This window comes from Gorilla gorilla, chromosome 2 (genome assembly GCF_029281585.2).
Source record: "Gorilla gorilla gorilla isolate KB3781 chromosome 2, NHGRI_mGorGor1-v2.1_pri, whole genome shotgun sequence".
In the NCBI taxonomy this organism is placed as follows: domain Eukaryota; kingdom Metazoa; phylum Chordata; class Mammalia; order Primates; family Hominidae; genus Gorilla; species Gorilla gorilla.
Genome location: NC_086017.1, coordinates 145796537 through 145819253, shown reverse-complemented (window position 1 = coordinate 145819253; position 22717 = coordinate 145796537). Strand labels below are relative to the sequence as shown.

Here is a 22717-nt window from a genome sequence, read left to right as displayed (position 1 = left end):
AGCCCTCCCTTGTCCTGACCAATAGCAGTTCTTCGGCCTCTCCTGCTGAGACTGAGCCTTCCCAGGTCATCCCACCCAGTGAGTTTGCCACAGCAAGGCAGAGTGAGAGGCACCTTCATTGGGAGTCCTCACTTTCTGGGGACAGGCTCTGGGGACTCGGGGAAGGCAGACAAGGGCATCACTGACTCTACAGTTGACTGGATCTGAGCACATGACAAGATAGAGACAGGAGGGCCCCACAGCAATGGTGACAGGAGGCCAGGTTAGAGACTCTCACGCCCACCTTGGTTAACTGCTGTGCATTAAATACTGGGCCCTGGTGTCTGAGTGTTCTCACAGGCTCAGCCATAAGAGTTCATCACGCTTGCTCTGAGAGTTGATGTTCTAACCCATAAGGAAATTATCTGATCAAATTCAGAGGCAGTGACTTCCCCCATGCCGCATATGAAACAGGAGGACTCTGGAGGCCCTGGAGGATTGGAGCCTCTCAGGGAATTGCTCTCTGAAATACAGGTGGACAAACTTCTCTACAGAAAGGCGCTGGCAGGTAGTGATGAAAGGCCAGCCAACTGGGATTACCAGCATGGGGGAGCTGGCTCTCCTCACAGTACAGGCCAGTGTCCCTTTAAGCCAGAATTCCTGAGAATGCAGCTCTATGACAGTCTTAGAGACCTCTGTGGGCCCAGCAGGACCTGCCACCAGCCCTGAGAACCACAGGGACAAGCCCATGCCCTGTTGCTTCTCTAAAATGAACTCAACTGCACATGGCTCAACACAAAAAAAAGGACTCAGAGATATCTGGCTATAATGAGAGTGGATTAGCACCACTTACCTCACTTAGTGAAGAAGACAGACAAAGGCCCCTGTCCTTGTGGAGCTGACATCCTAGTGAGGAGACACAGACAATCCTGACAAGTCAAACACCCTGAGCCAGATAAGGTATAAGGGGGAAGTAAAGCAGGAAGGATGATAAGGGGTGTGTGCGGGTATGGGGTCTGGGGCTGTGCCGGGTTGTATATTCATTTCCTATAGCAGCTATAGGAAATTTCCACAAATGAGGTGGCTTAAAATACTGCAGATTTATTCTCTTACACTTCTGGAGCCCAGAAGTCCAAAATCTGTTTCACCGGGCTACAGTCAAAGTGTCAGCCGGGCCAGCGTTTTTTAGAGGCTCTAGGGGTACATTCATTCCTTGCCTCTTCCTGCTGCTAGAGGCTGCAGGCCCACCGTGGCTTGTGGCTGCCTCACTCCAAACTCTGCTTCCATTGTCACATTGCCTTCCCTGCTTATAAATAGCTGAATCTCCCTGTGCTCCCTTGTTTAAGGATATGTGTGGTCGCATTCAGAGCCCAGCCAGATAATCAGGATGGTCTCCCTATCTCGAGATCCTTAATTTAATCACATCCACATAGTCCTCTTTACCATATTAGGTAACATTCACAGGTTCCAGGGATTCTGGCATGGATATCTCTAAAGGCTGTTCTTCAGCCTATCCCAGGGGACAATTTAAAGTGGAGTAGGTGAGAAAGGCCTCACTGTGAAAGTGACATCTAAGCAAGGAAAGAGGTAAGAGCAAACGATGTGGGTATCTGGGGAAGAGCTTCCAGCAGAGGGAGCAGTGAGTGTGAAGGCCCCCAGGCAGGAGCGTGTCTGCATGTTCAAGGAGCAGGCAATTGTGCTGTGGAGAGGAAGGGAGGGGCATGGGCAAGGTGGGGGTGGCAGAAGAGCCAGAGAGGACACAGGGCAGAGTTGGCAGGGCCTGGGAGGCTTCTAATCTGAGTGTGATTGGAAACCATTAGATGGTTGTAGACATCCAATGTGTAGAGAATAAACAGAGGGGGCAAGGTTGGAAGCAAGACAACCCTTAAGAGGCATCGTGATAATCCAGCAAGAGAGGTTCCCCCATGGTGTGGATTTGGGGTATACAAGAGAGGAGTCAAGGCTTGGGACCTGAGCAATGGGGAGGATGAAGATGAGGGAGATGCAGGAAGAGCAGGTTGGGAAAGAAACATGAATTCAAATTTGGCTTTGTTGAGGTTGGTGCCAGCACCTGCCATTTTGGAAAGCTGTGGCCAGGGAATCGTTACTCCATGTGCCACTTTCTTATTCATCTCATGAGCCTTGACAACCTTTGGGCTCTGTTCTGCGAACCACACCGGCCCCCAGAGAAGCCTTCTTGGAAGCTCTATCACAGTAATAGCGGTGACCAGAGGTGGGACACTTGGTGTGTGCCAGATATTAAGCTAAGCCCCTCTCATGGCTCACCTCATTTAATCTCCACAACCATCTTTTGTGGAAGGTTATCATCCTCATTTTACAGATAGGGAAGCTCAAAGATATTTAAATAACTTGCCTGAAGTTGCATACCAGACCCAGAAGTTGAACCCATGTCTGTGGGCTCTCGAAACCGGTGGGCTTAACTACTCCCCCATACTGTCTCTTCCATACAGGACAGGGACCAATCTGGTGGTGTTGATTTGGGTGCAGTACCCCCACCCAACCCCCACCCTCAATGTGCAGTCTGAGATTTCAGTCTGAACTCATTGCTCGGAATGGTTCAACATTTTCCCTCCTCCTCAGCCTCTCTTTCAACGGTAGACTTTTGCAACAGGTGGCAAAGGAACATTGGAATCTTGGGTCATGGGAAGGGGCTTTGGAGACGGATCTGTAGTGGGTGTGTGGGTTGAATGAATTTGTAAGGAGAGTAATCACAAGGAGCCCCTGCAAAGAACATTCTTTCTTTTTTTTTTTTTTTTTTTTTTTTTGAGACAGGGTGTCACTCTGTGGCCCAGATTGGAGTGCAGAGGTGTGATCACAGCTCACTCCAGCCTCAAACTCCTGGGCTCAAGCAATCCTCCTTCCTCAGCCTCCCGAGTAGCTGGGACCACAGGTGAGTGCCACCACATGGCTGTTTTTTTTTTTTTTCATTTTTTGTAGAGATGGGGTCTCACTATGTTGCTCAGAATGGTCTCAAACCCCTGGGCTCAAGCAATCCCCCTGTCTCAGCTTCCCAAAGTGCTGGGATTACAGGCATAAGCCACCATGCCTGACCCCAAAGGACATTTTTGAGGAGTCAGTTTTCTGTTGAGGCTTCTGTCCTCAAGGTCATCAGCCCTTATCCCCATGCAAACACTTTGTAGAGTAGTCTTCTTTGAAGTGTGCACTAGGGTCAAACTGCCATGTTTCCAGACCTCGGACCTCCCTGTGGAGCTCCAACCCATAGAAGGAATCATGAATGGTCCTTTGTTTTCCGTTCCTAATGGAAGCCAGGGGCAGGGCTGCCAGTGATGCCCTTCATCATGCACACCAGCAGATGCCCAGTCACAGCCCTGAGCTCTGGAACACTAGGTTGTCATCTCATAATGAGAGCTGCTGAGTGGGGTTTTCATGCTGTGTTTGGCAGTACCCCCTAAGGGTGGTGTTCCATCATGTTCTACAGAGCTAGACAGTCCCTGTCACCATCTAGCAGGCTCATTCCTGGGATGTCACTGCTTTCCACTTCCTGACTACTGCATCCTGGGTGGAATCACAGCATGTCTCTGTTGAATATCTAACCAGGGACTATTTAAGGGTATTTTTTTCAAACTACCAATGCTTTAGCTGTTTTCCTGACTCTAAGCTACTGCAGGAAAAAAAAAAAAACAAACTCCAAAGTAGAAAAAAAAAAGGGCTGTAAATGTGCCAACCTGTTATAGAAAAAGTTAACAAACACCTTAAACCAATGATGGCAAGTATTTCACATGAATCCCATGACCCCTCCACACACATATACACCCGTGTGCATGTGCACATGCACACACACACACACCTGACAGTCTTCGTTAATTGATCCCTTCAGGCAGCCACTTCCAATCAGTCAGAATTAATGAAAAACATGCAACCTGTTTGCCATACTGCGTTAGGTGTTCTGAGCCAATTAGGCCTTTAGATAAATCCTGATTGAAACCTGAAGAGATCTGGAGAGCAGCTGTCAGGTGGAAGAAACCTGACTGGGTGAAAGGCAGGGCAGTAAGCATGTGGACATTCTTGTGCTTGCCTGTATGCTCTGTTTCTGAGAAGGCAGGGAAAAGCAAGGAGAGCTGGTGGGGTCTAGGAAAGGGGCCAGGGAGCCCGTTCTCAGGATTAGCAGAAAATAATCTCTAACATGCTCTTAACTAAGATGGTCAAAGCTGCAGCTTCAGAAATGTGATTTTGTTGACAACTGGTGGAGCTGGGGAGGGATGCATGAGAGAGGCCAGCCAGGCAGCCTGGAATCCCAGGAAGGGCCTCCTGTAGGTTTGGTTGTGGTGGTTAATAGTCAAGATTAGAATAATGTACTGTACTTAGGCTGTACTTAGGGTTTAGATCTGACTGCGAATTTTGCTCCAAAATGATCTACTCTCTGTTAGAGATTGGCCACACTAATATTTTTTCTTAAATTAAGAATTTTATTTGATCCAGTAGCGTCATAGCCAGCAAGCTCTCTCCACTCCATGCCTTAAAGAAGCATAAAGCTATATTGTGAATGCTTTTCCCCTTGAAACAGCGTGTCCAGCCCAGGCCCAGTTCCTGGAGCCAGCAAAGCCTCCCAGTGGTGCCCTCACACAACAGTAAGTGAGAGCAGGAATCACACTCCCATGCAGATCAGGGAGGACGAGAAAGTGGCTGTTTTCCTTGAGGGAATGCTAAGCAGCAGCACAGCTTTGGGGGAGAACTGGGAAGTGGGATTCAGGAAAATATTGGACATTGACCCCTGTCCAAGAGGGAAGAGGAATCACAGAAAGGAGAGAAGGGATTAGAAATAGTGATGGCTGGAGCATCTGGGCCAGGGCCGTGCTCCGAACGTGAGCCCACCTCAACACCCTGCCCTGGAGGGGCTTTAACAGCAGTTTGTTTTTCAGCGTGATCACTCTTTCACAAAGAGACATGGCTGAAGTAGGACATGGCTAATACCCATAGAGACATGGCTCAGGGCATGTAACGCAGGATGGCAAACAAGTTTCATGTTTTTCATTAACTCTGACTTATTGAAAGTGGCTGCCTGAAGCGATAAATTAACAAAGACTGTCAGATGTGCGTGTGAAAGTACCTGGGCATTATGAGAAGTTTGGGGAAGAGATCTGTTGTTGAACCCTATGCCAATAAGTTGTTCACTTTTGCAGTTTCTCTAAGCTTATGGAGATTGTTCCAGTCCAGCATTTTCCAAATGGTGTTTGACAAAATAGTACTGGGTCAAATAGAGTTCTTTACTACAGGACTACTCAGATCATTGTGTATTGTGACCTATGAGAGGGGAGAGAGTGAACATGTTTCTCAATTCATTTTTCACAAGGCATCTTGAAGTCAAGTACCACTTAGCACTCACTTTAAAAGACACCTCAGAGGGTTTGAGGTGGAGAAAGTGAAAAGGAGAACAGGCCCATGCCTCACTGATGATGGGAAGACACACAGGAAGTATTTGCTGCTGATGGTGACAGCACCCAGTCCTACGACCAGAACTGAATTATGCCTTGAACTCTGAAATGCTTAATGTTTTAATTACAAACTCACAAGGCTGATTTTCTCCCAACATTGAATATGCTGGAAACTACACTTCAAAATGAATGTTAACCCCTTCAAAGCTATGCTTTGCAGAGGCCACATTGTATCTTTTCAAATTGTTTGAGAATGACCCTCTTTGGCATGCAGAACAAGTTTATGAGCTACACTAAAAAGACAGTATTGTTATTCTATGAAAAATAATTGCAATGCATTTAGCAGGCAAAGGGTTAGTAAAAGGAGGTTTTACAAAATCAATGAGGAAAAAATAATACTTCAATAGGAAAATAGCCAATTCACAAAATAAGAATTTAAAATGGTAAATAAGTATATGCAAAGACTACTACAATAAAACTAAAGAAATATACAACACAACCAGGTATTATTATTCACTGATAAAAATTTAAAGGGTTGATAAAACCAAACATCAGTGAGTGTATATGTGATCTATTTTTGCATTACAAACCACCACACAACTTAGCAGCTTTAGACAATAAGCATTTATGAGCTCACCAATCTGCAGGTTAGCTAGAAATTCTCATTGGAGCCACACCCAGCTGATCTTGGGTCTTGGGTGGGCTTGCTCATGTGCTTGTTGTCAGCTGGTGAGTTGGCTGGAGACCAGCTGGTCTGGGATAGCCTCACCTGAGAGGCTATGCTGTGCTCCATGTGGGCTCTCATCTACAACCTGGCTCATTCACATGGCTGTTATGGCTGGGATCCCAAGAATGAGAATGGAAGCCTCAAAGTTTCTAGAAGCCTAGGCTCAGAATTTGTGCAACATCACTTCTGGCATGTGCTAATTGGCCAAACCAAGTCAAAAGCCCAGCCCAAATTCAAGGGGTGGAACAAAAGACCTCTCATTGGGAGGAATTGCACTTTGTGACCAGTTTTGCAATCAAGCACAGCAAGAATGTGCACAATGGGCATTCTCTTGCACTACTGATAAGATCATAGATTGATAAAATCATTCATAAGAAAATTTTGCCAATATCTAACAAAAGCCTTTAAAATATCCATATTATTTGATTCATACTTAAGAATTTATTCAAAGGAACTGATTTGCAAAGTGTGCAAATCACTTTACATACATACAAAGATGTATGTATCTGAGTGTTCATCACATCATTTCTAATAGCAAAACTGTAAAAAGCTAAATATTCAACAAAAAGGGATTGCTTATATGGATTATAAACCATCTACAAAATAGAATACTATGTAGCCATTTGAAATGATAACATACGGCTATGCTCACTGACACGTAAAGATTTAAATGAAGAAAGCAGGTTATGAAAAATATGTTTACTATAATCGGCTTTGGATTTTTAAATGTAGAAATGAAGTCTTAAAGGAGTTTCACTTTCTACTTTATATCTTTCTGTATCATCCAAGTTTTTGTTTTAATTCTGCTTGGGTTTTTTTGTGTGTGGTTGGTATTTTTGCTTTTATTTTTATTTTAAATTAACATACAGTAAAATCGAATGTTTGTAGTGTGTAGTTCTGATTGCTAACACATGCATAGATTTGTGGAACCACCACTATGGTGGTTACCATCATCAGAATATACAGAACACACCACCATCGGAATATACAGCAGTTCTATTTCCCTCTTTAAAATTATCTTGTGTGGACTCTAATCCTCCCATCACGCTTAAGAGTTCCTTTGTATTGTTGAGAAGTACTTTTTTTTTTTTTTTTTTGACAGAGTCTCGCTCTGTTGTCCAGGCTGGACTGCAGTGGCACGATCTCGGCTCACTGCAACCTCCGCCTCCCAGGTCCAAGCGATTCTCCTGCCTCAGCCTCCCGAGTAGCTGGGGTTACAGGTGCCTGCCACCGTGCCCAGCTAATCTTTGTATTTTTAGTAGAGATGGGGTTTCACCATATTGTCCAGGCTTGTCTCAAACTCCTGACCTCAAGTGATCCACCCACCTCGGCCTCCCAAAGTGCTGGGATTACAGGCATGAGCCATCATGCCCAGCTGAGAACTATTTCTTGATATGGATGTACCACAGGTTGTTTATCCATTCACTCATTAAGGACGTTTAAGTTGTTTCCAGTTCAGGGTGATTATGAATAGAGCTGCTATATAAACATTTGTGTACAGGTTTTTGTGTGAACATAAGTTTTCATTTCTCTGGGATAAATGCCCAACAGGGCAATTTTTAGGTTGTATGGTAAGTACATGTTTTGTTTTATAAGAAACTGCCAAACTATTTTCCAGAGTGACTGTTCTATTTTACAATCCCACTAGCAATATATGAGATCCAATTTCTCTGCATCCTTGTCAGCATATGATATTATCACTATTTTTAAATTACAGTCACCCCTCAGTATACATTGGGGGATTGGTTCCAGGACCACCCACATACAACCAAATGTGGGCATACTCAAGTCCCACAGTTGTCCCTGCAGAAACCCCATGTAGGAAAAGTTGGCCCTCTCTATGCGAGTTTTGCATTCCATGAACAGTACTCTCCATCTGCATTTGGTAGAAAAAAAGGACCATATGAGTGGACTTGTGCAGTTCAAACCCATCTTGTTCAAGGGCCAGTTGCATATTGTTGCTCTTCTAATAGATGTGATGTCTCATTTTGGTTTTAACTTGCCTTTTCCTAATGGCTGATGATGCTGAACATCTTTTCATGTGCTTATTTTCCATCCATAATCTCTTTTATAGTAAAATATCTATTCTTTTGCCCTTTTTCCAATTGAATTACCTTTGCACTTTTGTAAAAATTTATTTTGCTATGTTTGTGTGAGTCTATTTTTTATTATTCTGTTTATTGATCTGTTTATCTATCCTCTTACCAACATCACACTGTTGTGATTACAGCTTTTCATTAATGCATCTTATAATCAAACAGTGGGAGTCCTCCCATCTTTTTTTTCAAAATTAGTTTATTCCAGTTCCTGTGCCTTGATGTCTATATTTTATAATTATGTATTTGCACAATTCCCCCAAAGTGTTTGGTTGAACTTGCATTAAATCTGTAGATCAATTTCGAGAGAATTGCCCACTTGACAATTTTAAGTCTTCCAGTCCATAAACATGGTATGTCTCCCCATCTATTTAAGTCATCTTTAATGTGTGTAATCATATTTTGGAGTTTTCAGTATGCGATTATTGCACATGTTTGGGATTTTTGTTTGTTTTAGATTTATAACTAATATTTTAATTTTGGAACTATGGGAAATGGTTATTTTTAAATTCCATCTCCAATTGCTTATGGCCAATATACAGAAATACAATCGATGTTTGTATGTTAACCTTGTATACCGTGACCATGCTAAACTAACTTATTAGTTCTAGGAGCTTTTTCTTGTAGATTACTTGGGATTTCCTATGTAGACAGACATATCAACTGTGAATAAGGACAGTTTTATTTCTTCCTTGCCAATCTGTATGCCTTTTATTTCTCTTTCTTGTCTTATTACACAGGGTGGGACTTCCAGTACAATATTATTAGGATCAGTGAGAGTGGACATCTATGACTTGTTCCCAATATTAGGAAGAAAGCATAACCATGTTTCACCATTAAATATGCTGTTAGCTATATGCTTTTTGTAGGTTTCCTTTTTCAGATTAAGAAAGTTCCCTTTTATTCCTAGTTTGTTGAGAGGTTTTATCATGAACGGATGTTAAATTTTGTCAAATGCATTTTTCTACACCAATAGGTGTGATCCTAGTAGTTTGTCTTCTTTAGCCTGTTAATATGGTGAATTACATTCATTGATTTCCAAATATTTAACCAGCTTTGCATTCCCAAAATAAACCACCCATGGTTGTAGTATATTTTTCTTTTACTATATTGTTGGATTTAATGTTGTAATATTTTGTGGAAGATTTTTGTGTTTACGTTTATAAGGGGTATTGGTCTGTAGTGTTCTTTTCTTTTGCTGTCTTTGTGTTGATATCAGATTAATGCTAGCCTCATAAAATGAGTTATGAAGCATTCACTTCTCTTCTGTTTTACGAAAGATCCTATGAAGAATTGATGTTATTTACTTTAAATGTTTGTTAGAATTTACCACTGAAGCTATCTGGGCCTGGCTTTTGGGGGGAAGGTTTTAAACTACAAGTTTAATTTAACAAATAGGTATTGGGAATATTTAGGTTATCTGCTTCCTATATGAGTTTTGTGGTAGTTTGTGACTTTCAAGGAATTGGCCCATTTCATCTAAGTTGTAGAATTTATGTGCACAGAAGTTTTGTAGCATTCCTTTATTATTATTTTAATACATATGAGGGTCTGTAGCGATAGCCCTAATTTCATTCCTGATATTGGTGTATTTACCCCTGATTTGTGTCTTGCCTCTTTTTTTTCTTGGTCATTCTAGCTAGAAGTTCGTCAATTTTACTGATGTTTAAAAAAACCAGCATTTAGTTTCATTGATTATTCTCTGTTGTTGTTTTTAACTTCAGTGATTTATTCTCTTATTTTTATGATTTTCTTCCTTCTGCTTGCCTTGGATTTAGTCTTCATTTCTCTACTTTCTTAAAATGGAAGCTTAGATTGTTGATTTGAAACCTTTCTTTTTTCTGTAATAAGAATTTAATGCTACAAATTTCCCCTTGAAGCACTGCTTTGGCTTCATCTCACACATTTTGATATGTTTTATTTTCATTTTCAATGAGTTCAAAATATTTTCTAATTTTCCTTGAGACTTCTTCTTTGATCTATGTGTGATTTGAAAGTATGTTAATTTTTAATACTTGGACATTTTCCAGTTGCTTTCTGTTTTTTACTTCTAGTTTAGTTCATTTTGGTCAGAGAGGAGTTTTGTATGATTTCAGTTCTCTTCAACTTTTTAAGGTTTGTTTTGTGACCAAGGATATAGTCCATCTTGGTGATTATTCAATGGGCATTTGACATGAATGTGCATTGTGCTGTTATTAGATGGAATCTTTTATAAACATCAAATAAATTGTATTCATTGTGTAGTTCATTTCTTCTATATATTTGCTGACTTTCTTTCAATTAATTCTCTCAATGACTGAAAGATTAGTGTTAAAATCTCCAACTATAATTGTAGATTTGTCTATTCCTCCTTTTAGTCCTATCAGTTCTTGTTTCATGTATTTTAAAACTTTGTTGTTTGATGTATGCATATTGAAGGTTGTTATGTCTTCTTGCTAATATTCCTCTATCCCCGATATTTTCCTTTCTCTGATCTGATATTAACATAGCAACTCCAGCTTTCTGTTATCTTTTCACTTAACCAACCTATATCATAATAGTTAAAGTTGGATCCTTGGAAACTGAATATAGTTTAATCTTATGTATTCACCCTTTCTGAAAATCTCTATTTTTTAATTAGTGTGTTTAGACCATTTACACTTAATGTAATTATTGATACATTTGTATTTAGATTTTCTACTTTATTATTTGTTTTCTGTTTGTGCCTCTGTTTCCCCTTTCCTGCTTTCCTTGCCTTTCAGAATTACATTTAAATTTGCCTATTAAGTTTTTTACTATATCTGCATATATAGCTATTTTTGTATGTATTATATGTACTTAACTTTTCATAATCTAATTACAATTAATATTAACATTTCAAGTAGAATGAGGAAGTCTTACCTCCATATAGGTACATTCACTCTCCTACTCTACATTGTAGTTGTCATATATTTTACATCTAATATATCAAAAACCTATCAGATGTTATAATTTTTTCTTTCAATTATTATTCATATTATCAAGAACATGAGAGGAGGGCAGACTAATATATTTATCTAGATATTTACCATTTCTCTCCCTCTTCCAAGTTTTCCTCTGGTATAATTTCTCTTCCGTCTGAAGAACTTCCGTTAGCATTTCTTTTGGAGCAAGCCTGTTGGTATCAAATTCTCTTGGCTTTACATCGCTTTTCACTGGCTACTTTCCATATTTTTTCTTTAATAGTTTGGTCATGTGTCTGGACTTGGATTTTCTTACATTTATCCTGTTTAGAATTCACTGAGTTTCTTGAATCAGTAAGGTTTTATGTCTTTTGCCAGATTTCAGAAGTTTTCATTATTTTCTCAATTATTTTTTCTGCATCATATTATTTCTCTTTGCCTTCTGAGACTTCAATGATGTGAATGTTAGACTTTTGGGTATTGACCTACAGATCTCTGAGGCACTACTTACATTTTCTATTGTTCAAACTGGACAATATCTGTTGATCTATCTTCAAGTTCTCTGACTGTGTTCTCTGTCATTTTCATTCTGCTATTGAGTATATCCAGAGAATTTTTAACTATATTTTTCAGTCTAAAATCTTCACTTACTTCTCCTTTATATCTTCTTTTTTATCGCTGATACTTTATATCTTTCCATTTATCTCAAAACTGTTTGCTATTACTTGTTAGGGCATGTTATTGTGGCTGGTTTTTTGTGTGTGGAGTTGGCATCTGTTGATTATCTTTTCCTTTTCAAATTAAGACTTTCCTGAGTCTTCCTAGCTGAGTAATTTTGAACTGTAGCCTTTGCAATGCTATACAGATCTGCCCTGCATGTGCACCACCCAGTGGCCAGTCTGGAACCTGGGCCTTAATCTACCCCACAGTTTACTTCCTGAAGGCTGTGGTATGATGTTTAGGATGAGATCTATGCATGCACAGTTCAGAGGTGACCACAGGAGTCCATCTACAACTTTATGGAATTGCCTTCTTGAGCTCCCTCCTCTTCATGACCCATTTCTCATTCCTCTACCCAAAAAGCTGGAGCTTCAGTTTCCTCACTCTGCCATATAGGCCCCACAACTGTGTCTGCCTCTGGGGCAAATCAGCAGAAAACAGAGAGAAAAAACAGTAAATATTTGCCCTCATATTCTTGGGATTATAACTTCTCTGGTAGAAGAAAATAGTTATGCTTGCTCCAGAGTTGTAGGTGGCTGCACGGCCACCAACATCACTGCTGCCATTGCTACCAACAGAATTGCCTGGGGGCTGAGTTGGGAAATAACAGAATAAAGTGGGGGAAAAACAACAACAAAAGATTTCTTTCACTCTCTCTGACTCTTAGGGGTTCCCTTTCTCACTCTGCAAGCCAGAAAGAGAGGATTTCTCTTGTGTGCTCTTTTTCTGCATCCACTGTACCCTTCTGGGTTTGGGAATGCCTTTAAGTCCAGTCTAGATGATACCAGAGGGGAAAGAAGAATGGTAAATTCACTGCCAATTTGCTAATGCTTTAAAAATTCTTCCCACTCTTCCCCAGTTATTCTATTATTTACTTTGCAGAATCCTCTAGTAGTTGCCCCTTACATTCGGTACATTGTTTATAATTGCATTCAGTGGGAGAGACAGGGCTGAGTGTGCTTTACTCCATCTTGCCCGAATCTGGAAACTATCTGCTTGGTTTGTTGTTGTTTTGATTTAAAGAAAAAAACAAGGATGATTTGTACACACAAAAGAAAGTTCTAAACTAATTGTTTTGTTATTCAATCATCAGTCATGAGGCATTCACCCTTTCCTGGCAGCATCTGGTTGAGAATGTCATCTCCTTTTCCTTTGTAGGGACACAACTGACTGTGGAAGTCCACCCTCGAGATGCCATGCCCCAGCTGCTCAAGAAGTTCTCCTTGGCTAAACGTATGTATGACATAGGTACTCATGGTGGAGGGCTGGCAGAGAGGATTGAAGGCAGCTGGTTGGGCCAGATCCCAGCCCAAGCATCTTCTGAGGGAAGGAGAAGAGTGACATGGGCCTGCAAACTGGGAAAAGGCAGAAGCATGACAGCTTTATCCTGGGAGACTCTTTTCTCTACACCCAGCTACCGCTGATTTTGCATCTCTGGAATTAGTCATAGGTAACACAGACATTTAGCTGAAGACACATTGCATCACAAGAGTGTTGTTGCTGTTGCTTTTAGATACCATTTGTTTACTGCCCGAAAAGTGGCATGCAAAATGCTAAGTACTTTAACATTTATTAACATTTTTAACCTTTTGATGTATACTAATATCATCCCCACTTTTTAGATCAGCAAAGTGAGGCTTAGAGAGGTGAAGTAACTACCCAAGTCACCCAGCTAAGAAGTGGGTCAGAACCAGGTATGACTCTGAAGCCTGTGGTCTTAACCACCATACTTTGCTGCCCTCAGTGCAGTGCACATAGGCCCAGGCCCAGGATGATGATGTCTCCCCAACTCCCTTCTCGGTCCTCTCCCTGCATCTATCTGTCCACCTTATGGTTAAACAGGGACCTCAGGAAGAATGCAGGTTAAGTAACAGAGGCTGCAGAACAACTGAGGCTCAAGTCCTTTTTAGGTCCATGCAGTGAGCCAAAGTCCTCCAAAACTGTCTGGTCCTGTAGTCATCAGCAGTCAGGATCTCAAGAAAGTAGTCTACTGTAAAGAGGGCAGGCTCTAGGGTCGACTGACTGGGTTCATGTTTCAGCTGTGTGACCTTGGGCCAGTGGCCTAACCCCTCTTTTGAACTCAGTTTTGTCAACTATAAAAGAAGGAAAATAAGCGAATCTGCCTCATAAGATTATTATGAGATTAAATGAGAGAGTAAATATAAAGCCCAAACCAGGCATAGTAAGTGTGTAACAAATGCTATCATTTCAAACCTTTATCATTCTATCAAAAATGTAGGTGGGAAAACAATGTAGGTGTGAAATACAAAATGCAGGTGTGAGAAATAAATGGAGCACTGTTTCTCAGAATAACCCATGTGTGGTTGCAATCTTCTTTGTTATATTTATAGCCTAAAGTGGCCTTCAGGGGCATAAAACTACCTGCGTTGGCATCCCCACCTTCAACTCCCCTGATCCCATCAGGGATCCAAATCTTCCTAACCTGGTTCCAGATTGGCAGGGAAAGTTCCTTTCCTTTTGCCCAGGGAGTCTAATAACTATTGGCTACAATTCTGCCTTTAAAGTCTTAGATTTATGCGATTCAGTTGGCCTTTAATCCTCCCAAGGAATAATTTAATTATGACCTGACCTTTCTAGGTTTTGACCTTCACACGAACTGCTTTCCCCTTCCTGCATCTTTGTTTCCATCCATGGTTAGTTCTTATCCCGGCATTATCTGGCAGTGGATTCAAGAAAGCAGGAAAATCCAAAAGAGGGCAGGAACACCAGGTTCCAGGAGGACCCAATGAATCACCCAAAGTGTTAGGTCAGAGCAAATACTAACTCCAGTTGCAGAATGCAGCTCCCTTTCTTGTCAGCCACTTCCTGGTTCTTAGTCTTCCTTCTGCCACACCAGGAAGTTCCTGGCAATTCAAGCAGCAATTCAGTGGTCAGTGGGGTGGGAACAAGGAGACTGTGAAAAGGAGAGTAAAGAGGAGGGGTCAAAAGCAAGGACCACCAGAAGGTGAGTCATCAGTGCTTGCATTTCTGTTTCTTCTGAAGTATCTATACTTCTGATTTTTGGAATATTGTAGGTTTACAAGGTGATAAAAATGGAAACACAAGACCCCGGCAACCTGGAGGGAAAGATGCCCATGGTAAGTTCCAGAGTCTTCCAGGACAATTCTCAAGAGAGCACATGGGTTTAGCCTCATAGACTAATCTCCAATTGACAGTTGCTTCCTGGGCCACTATGCTGAGAGGCTGGGGCCACCTTTGGGTTCAGGAGGGGAAGAGTGTCATGATTGATTAGCAATGTCTGCCATGGACACAGGTGGACAAGGAAAAAGCTCATGCACCAGATGTCATCCTAAAGCTAAAGTATAAACCCCACCAATAACAAGGCAGTCCATTATAGGAAACATATTAAAATCGTAACTCAGGATTATGTTAACTTTAAATGGAATGCCAAATGTCTGTAAGGTAGGAGGCATGTGAATAAGCAGAGTGAAGCAGAGGAAGAAACACTGAGAGGTATGATAGACAGCCTGGGTTGGAATCCTGCTTTTGCCCTTCATTTGCCTTCCCTGTGCCTCAGTTTCCCCCTCAGTAGACCAGATGTTATCTAAGGCGGGGTGCAGCTCCATACTTCTTCCTATTGTTTTGCTTTAAAATCAGAATAATTTAGTTAATGATACTGATGTTTTAAATGTATTTATGTAGAATCATATTTAGATCTTATATAATCTCCTCACAGGTAGATTTAATGAGGCATAAATCATGGGCATTTTTAATGTTCAGATATTGGAAAATGGAACCAAGAAAGGGGAAAACTAGTAATAGGATTTTCAATACCATTTCAGAAATGCCACCTTTATTCTAAATAGGAGTGCAGGGAGACCTCATTTGCAGAGCTATACTGAGTGGAAATCTGTTCGATGTGTGAGTCCACTTTGAATGCACTTAGGTCGCCCTGATGGCTCTTGTGAGAGAATGATAGGAACAGATTCTGCAGAGCGAGAGGGCACTGAGAAGAGGCAAGGCTCAGCAGGGGCCTGCCTGAGTATCCCCAGTCTTCTCTGGTTGCATTTGGACCACACAGCACAGGGGTGGATGACATAAGTCATGGTGGCCAGGCAAGAAACCCCTGGGCCCAAATATTGGTCAGCTCCCCAATAAGTGGGCATTGCCTCTCAAACCATGCTGGCCCAGAAGAGGGTCATGAAGGGGCTGGAGCCAGGTCTAGAGGTGACACACACCCCTCCCCACCTTCTCCCCACCTTCTCCCCACATCTCTCAGGTCTAATAGCACCAGATTAAGGGACTCTCACTGACAGTGGCAGCCCTGACGATGTGTGGGCAAATGCACCTGCAGTGTCCCCCACCAGGCAGGGAGGCCACATGTCCCTCCCTGCATGTACCTGCAGAGGAGCCCCACACCCTGCACCCTCCCAGAGAGCAGTGTGACGCTAACATCACAACATGATATGCTCCCAGGAATCCCACAGATGTGTGCCTGAGGCCAGAGGGCTGGGTCCAGTCCCTCCCAGCAAGGTGGAAGTCAGAACCAGACTGGAACCAAGGTAGAAGTGCAGGTCCATCAGATGCTTTCTCACATGGCCCTACTCTTCCCAGACTTCCCTACCATACCCTGGGGTCTCTCCAGCACACCTCACTTGCCCAGCACCCAGAGGCTCCCGACATGGAGGCTGAAGGTGGGTGGGTCCACCTGGATCAGGGGCTCAGTTCCTCTTTGGTCCCAACTTCTTCCCACCCCCATCCTGTCTTCCCACCCAGCTTTCCTGATTTTGATCTGCCTGACTCAGGGACCCTTGGTTAAGAAAGGCTCTGCCAGAGCCAAGGCTCTCTTCTGGGCCAGGACAGGTGTCTGCTGTCCATGCACCTGTTGGTCTAACCATTGGCCAGGCAGCCTTGCAGCAGCCTCCCAGCAACAGCTGATTATGGCTGTCCTATGTCCAGTGGGAAGCTTGCATGATTGCTGGCCCTGCATCAGCACTGGTCTCTAGTTTTCTCTCCTTCCTGTATCTCTGTCTCAGAGACCTGACTCATGGCTTGGTCTCTGGTCAGCAGGCTCCCTGTGAGTAAGGCTAAGCATAGATGAGTGATTTGGAGGCCCAGCCTTTCTCAGGGCCCTGTTACCAGAACGCCATCACACATGGTTGAGATGCTCAGGTCTCCAGTTGACCAAGGGCAAAGGAGGAAGCCTGTCTGGGTGCCAAACGCACCTCACCCTGCAGGACCCAGATGGCCCGGCCTTTCCATGCCCTCCTCCTCCACCCAGGTGTCCTTTGGCACCTCCACCCCAGGGCCGTGGCTGTGGCACAGACCTCCCTCCTTGAGCTTGTGAGCACAAGCAGCACTGCCTGGACACTCCCCAAAGAGCATTCATTCCTGGGAAAAATAACAGGGAATCCACGGAAAACCAAATGGTGGGAAAAAGAAGATTCCATCATCAATATGTCTGGGAACTACTGGGTTAACTAAGGTTAAGCCCGTTTCCTACTTCTGACTTCTCAGAGTCTGCAATAGGCGTATGTTCCCTGTAGGCCTCTAAGAGGACTATGGGAGTTGCCATGGTTCCCAAACTAACTTGATCAGGGGACCCTTCTAGGAAAGTTCCCATATAGCTCTTAGGCTCAATGTTTCAGGCTTTGAGAATTGTGTTAAAGGTTGGACAGTCACAGCTCCTCAAAGAGACAGCAAGGCCTAGGCCAGGCAGCCCTCCTCAGTGGGTCTCAGCTGCTGACCAAGGTGCCCTGTGTTTCCAGCCTACCCTTGGGATCGATCTAGCCTGAAATCCATGTCCCTGGACCTGCAGCAGTTTGAGAAATTGGATATCTACGCCTCACAGGTAGGACAGCTGGCCGCTCTGACCATGGGCCCCTTCAAGGTGGCTTAGAGTTCTAGGGCAGCAAAACCTCTCCCCAGACACCTCCTGAACATATCCTGAGTGGCTTGGTTGGATGGCCCTGGAATGCCTTTTCATAGCATATGGGTGGGGACAGAAGGCACTAGGCAGCAGCCCCTGCCCAGAGCCAGAGGCCATTCCATCCCCCACCCCACCCACGATCCTGTTGCTCCCACCCCATACCACACACCCTGGAGCTCTTCATTGGCAGGCCCCTCTGGCCAGCCCTGACCTGCCTTCTCCATGCCCCTTTTGGCATTTCTGCTCCTAAGCTATGCCTGCCTCCAGTCCATGGAAGAAGGGAGGAGAGGATGGGAGGACCGTGGATGCAGATGGTCAGGACCATTATAATCACAGCTGTGCTCACCTCTGAAGTGCATGAGCTGCCATGCTCTCATGCCTCTGGCCCTGAGCATGTCTCAGGTGCAGGTGGGAGGGGCAGATGAAGAGCTGAAACACTAGGGACATATGGAAGTCATTGGAGCCAGGCAGGAGCTTCAGCACAGAGTCTGATAGGAGGAACAAGGTGCTGAACACTTTTGTGAAGTCAGGACATTAAGTGGTCTTAAAAAGGCCACCTTGTAGGTACTCAGGAACCTTGTTTGTTGAAATAATGAGTGGATGGTGAGTGCATGGATCAAGAAAGCCAGATGAGAAGCAAAGACATAAGTTGAGGACATCCTTCTGTCCTGGCAGAAGACATGACCTGGATTAAGTGGAGACATTGAGGAAACAGAGGAGTGGAAAGGCCAATCCTGAGATAGGGGCAGAGGGGAAGAACTCTATCACCAGTGGGTGTGGAGTGGGTGGGAGGTAGGGGAGAGGGGCTCCCAGATAGCTGGATTGACTCCTGGAGGGTGGATCAGTACCTCCTCATGAGGAGCAAGGGAGAAGGAGCAAGTTTTAGGGGATGAGTGTGTTTGAGATATGAGGGGCTCTAGTGTCTGTGGCACATCCAGGGGAAATGCCCCCTGGGCAGCCAAATATACAAGCTTGGAAAGGTCTGGGCTGGAGACACTGATTGGTAGTCATCAGATTTCGTTAAAAGCTGAAGCCATAGGACGGGCATCATATTGCGGGGGTGGAGGAAGCCCATAGGGCCTGGAGCCATCAAAGGGGCTGGGGCAAGGCCAGGAAGGGTCAGAGTTCTGGAAGGTCCAGGGAGGCTCTCCCTGGGGCAGACGTGGTCAACAGTGTGAGCTGTGCTATCTGCTCAAGTGAGATCAGGACAGACGCATGTTGGCTACTGCAGCATCAAAGTGCACCTTACCTCCAGAGGGGCAGTGCACAGGGGTTGGAGGCCTCAGTCCTCAGGTGGGTGGAAGAGCAAGCAGGAGGTGAGTAGTGGGGAGTGAGGAGAAGATCCCACAGGAGCCTGCAGAGACGGGGAGGCTAGACATGAGCAGAACTGAGGAGAGTAGGGGGGCATCCTAAGGTGGGGGAACAATGGGGCATGGAGCAGCCAGGAAAGGAAGGGAGGAGGTGAGGACATACGAGAAGGAGGCCATTGATTGAAGAGGGGAAGTCCCTGTAAAGGCAGAAGACCTGAGACATAGAGAAGGCTGAAGCAGAAGGGGAGGATGAGACTCTTAGTGAGGAAGCCCCACCTGGCCTGCCGTGAAGTGCAGGCCAGGCCATTACCTGTGAGTGAGGAAAGTGGGTGGGGTCGGGAGTCCGCAAAGGGCCCAGATTTTTGTAATGGCCACCAGAAGGGATGGGTCAGGCTGCTGGCCATACTCAGAGAACAGTGCCAGGAAGCCAGCGGAGGCCAGAGACCCAGCCACAGAGCAGGGAGTGGCCAGAGCAAGCCAGGCCCAGGTGGGGCCAGGAGGTGGGGACCAAAGGACCAGAAGCCATGGCACTGAAGTAGAAGGCTAAGTCAGGACTCCAGGCTGCAGTGCAGGCCTGCAATGCTGAGTACCATTCGGGGCCCTGGGAGAGGGACAAGGACAAAGTCTGCGGTGTTGGAGCTGGACATAGAAGAAAATGAAACAGAAAGCAGCTGAGAGAGTAGAAAAGGGGCCCAGAGGTCTCCAGAGGTCAGAGTGCCAGTGTGCTGGGCCAGTGGTCAGCAGGTGAGTCCTGGAATCCCTTGTGAGCAGTGAGATGTTTCCAGCTAAAAACAAGGTCCTGAAGTACCCTCAAGCTGGGAGCTGAGGGGAGTGTGGGCACCATTGCAGGACCTAGTGCCCCAGCTTCTCTACAGAGATTAAACATGGTCAGAGCCATCTTTCCAGCAACCTCAGCCCTGTTTCCCTGAGGGCCCCTATGAAGAAAGCTAATTTGTTCTTTTTTTATCATAAAATAACATAAAATTTGCCATTTTAATAATTTTTAAGTGTACAATTCACTAGCATTGATTATATTCACAATGTTGTATTCTCATCACCCAAAACAGAAACTCTACCCATTAAGCAATGAAATTCCCATTTCTCCTCCCCCAGCCCCTGGTAATCTCTACTTACTGTCTACGAACTTTCCTATTCTAGATATTTCATATAAGTGGAATCATACAGTATTTGTCCTTTTGTGTCTGGCTTATGTCACTTAGCATCATGTTTTCAAGGTTCATCCATGTCGTAGCATATACAGAACTTAATTCCTTCTTTTTATAGTTGAATAATATTCCCTTGTATATATGGTATATACTCTATTTTATTTATCCTTTCATTCATGGATGGATGTTTTTTAACCTTTTGGCTATTGTGGATAGTGCTGCAATGAACATTGGGGAAACAAATGTCTGTTTGAGTCTCTGCCTTCAGTTTTTTTGGGTGCATACCTTGGACTGAAATTGCTAGATCATATGATAATTCTACATTTAACTTTCTGAGAAACTGTCAAAATTTGTCCACAGCAGCTGCACAATTTTACATTCCCACCAGCATCGTACAAGGGTTCCAATTCCTCCATATTCTTGCCAACACATTATTTTCTGGTTTCATTTTTCAATAGCCATTTTAGTAGGTCTGAAGTGCTATCTCATTGTGGTTTTGATTTACATTTCTCTCATGACTAAGGATGTTGAGCATTTTTTTGTGTGCTTATTGGCCATTTGTATATCTTCTTTAGAGAAATATCTGTTCAAGTCCTTTGTCCCTTTTTGAATTGGGTTGGTTTTATTTTTGTGGAGTTGTAGGAGTTCTTTTTATATTCTGGATATTTAACCCTTATTGGATATATGATTTGCAATGTTTTCTCTCATTTTGTAAGTTTTCTTTCTGCCTTCTAAATGATATCCTTTAATGCACAGAAATTTTTTATTTTCACGAATGCCCTTTTATCTGTTTTTTCCTTTGTTGCTGTGCTTTTGGTGCCATATCTAAGAATTCATTGCCAAATCCAAGGTCATGAAGATTAACCCCAGTGTTTTCTTCTGAGAGTTTTATGGTTTAAGCTCTTATATTTGAGTCACTGATCCATTTTGAGTTGTTTTTGTATATGGCATGAGGTAGAGATCCAAGTTTATTCTTTTGCATGTGGAAACTCAATTGTCCCAGCACCATTTGTAAAAGAGACTATTCTTTCCCCACTGAATGGACTTGACACCCTTGTCAAAGATCCACTAACCGTAGATATGTGGGTCCATTTCTGGACTCTCAGTTGTATTCCATTTGTCTATATAATCTTCATGGCAGTATCAAACTGTTTTGATTATTGTAGTTCTACAGTAAGTTTTGAAAATGGGGAACTTGTGTCCTTCAAATGTGTTCTTTTTTCAAAATTGTTTTGGCTACTTGGAGCCCCTTGGAATTTATAGGAATTTGAGAACTGACTTTTCCATTTCAGCACAAAAAGCTATTGGAATTTTGGTAAGGATTATGTTAAATCCTTAGTATTGACCACGACCAGGGGCTGCTACAGCTGTCCAGATGCCTGCCTGGCTAGCCCCCAGATCTGCAGAGAAAAGCTGTGGTGGCTCTAGGGCCTGTGATTGAGCTGGTCAGCACCACCTGCCCTGTCCAACTTCCCCCACCTCCTCCCAATTTGTCCTCAGCCAGCCTTTGCCCCTCAGGACCTTTCCTCCAGCTTCTCTGCCTGGAGGAAGAGCAGCACTGGCTGTAGGTGCAAGATGCTGGGCCCCCCAACTGCACCTCCTCGAGGCCCTAATACAGCACACCCTTCCTGCTCCCCAGGTGACAGCCAAGAGTGGCCTAGACGAACTGGTGAGTGACCTGCTCCAGGAGGCCCATACTGACCTGGAAAGGGTCCGCGCCATCTGGATCTGGATCTGCCATCACATAGGTAGGCCCACCTGTGGAATTTCTGGCTCTAGAACCCCTTGCTTCCATTCCCTGCAGGCCTCTGCTCCTATCAGCTTATTCATGTGTGCAGAGTGACATGAAAGGTCGGGGAGAGGGACCCAGAAGACTGGACTGATGAACCAGAGAGTAACCAAGGAGGATAAAATTCACCATGTGCTATGAGTCTCCATGAAAGTTAGTTGGAGGAGAATCCCTTGCAGCCTTCTGCCCATAACCAGTGCCCAGAGCTGGAAACTTCATCCAGCAGCAGGCTTCCCTCTGTCCCAGCCTTCCCTCTGTCTTATCTCCACAGAGATGAGAGCCCAGAGCAACAGGTCATCTCCAAGAAGGATTACCATTGGTGGGGAGAAGTTGCAGCTGTTTGAAAAGTGATTGCAATACCAGAGGGTTCATTAAATACCAGGGCCAGGAAAAGCGGGCTCTCCACTTCCTGCTCCCACACTAGCAACATTGGCCACTGGTCCCAGCGCAGTCTCCAAGGTTCTTGGAGCCACCTGAGGGACCTGGGCCTATGCAGCTGCCCACAGCTCTCCACAGGATGGCCTTGGGAAGCTCCCGGGTCAAGCAGAGCTGCAGAGGTGGTGGCTAAGGGATGCTGCCCCTTGCCGCCTTGCAAACACAAATGAGAGTGGGCAGGGCCAGATCACGAGGTGGACTCCTAGTCCTTTGACATAAAGACCAGCCGGGTCTTTCTCGACCTGCTGCCACTGGGCTTTTCTTTTATTC

General features: G+C 44.1%; 1 protein-coding gene across 2 annotated transcripts in view; it reads left to right on the top strand.

Annotated features, from left to right (window-relative positions):
• Positions 1-22717, top strand: part of KY (kyphoscoliosis peptidase) — a 51167-nt gene that overhangs the window by 8377 nt on the left and 20073 nt on the right. For both annotated transcript variants that reach the window (XM_019023964.4, XM_004037683.4), the window contains 4 exons: positions 13016-13090; positions 14893-14955; positions 17587-17669; positions 21863-21971. In XM_019023964.4, coding sequence (XP_018879509.3) covers positions 13016-13090; positions 14893-14955; positions 17587-17669; positions 21863-21971 — 330 coding nt within the window. The remainder of the gene's footprint in view (positions 1-13015; positions 13091-14892; positions 14956-17586; positions 17670-21862; positions 21972-22717) is intronic.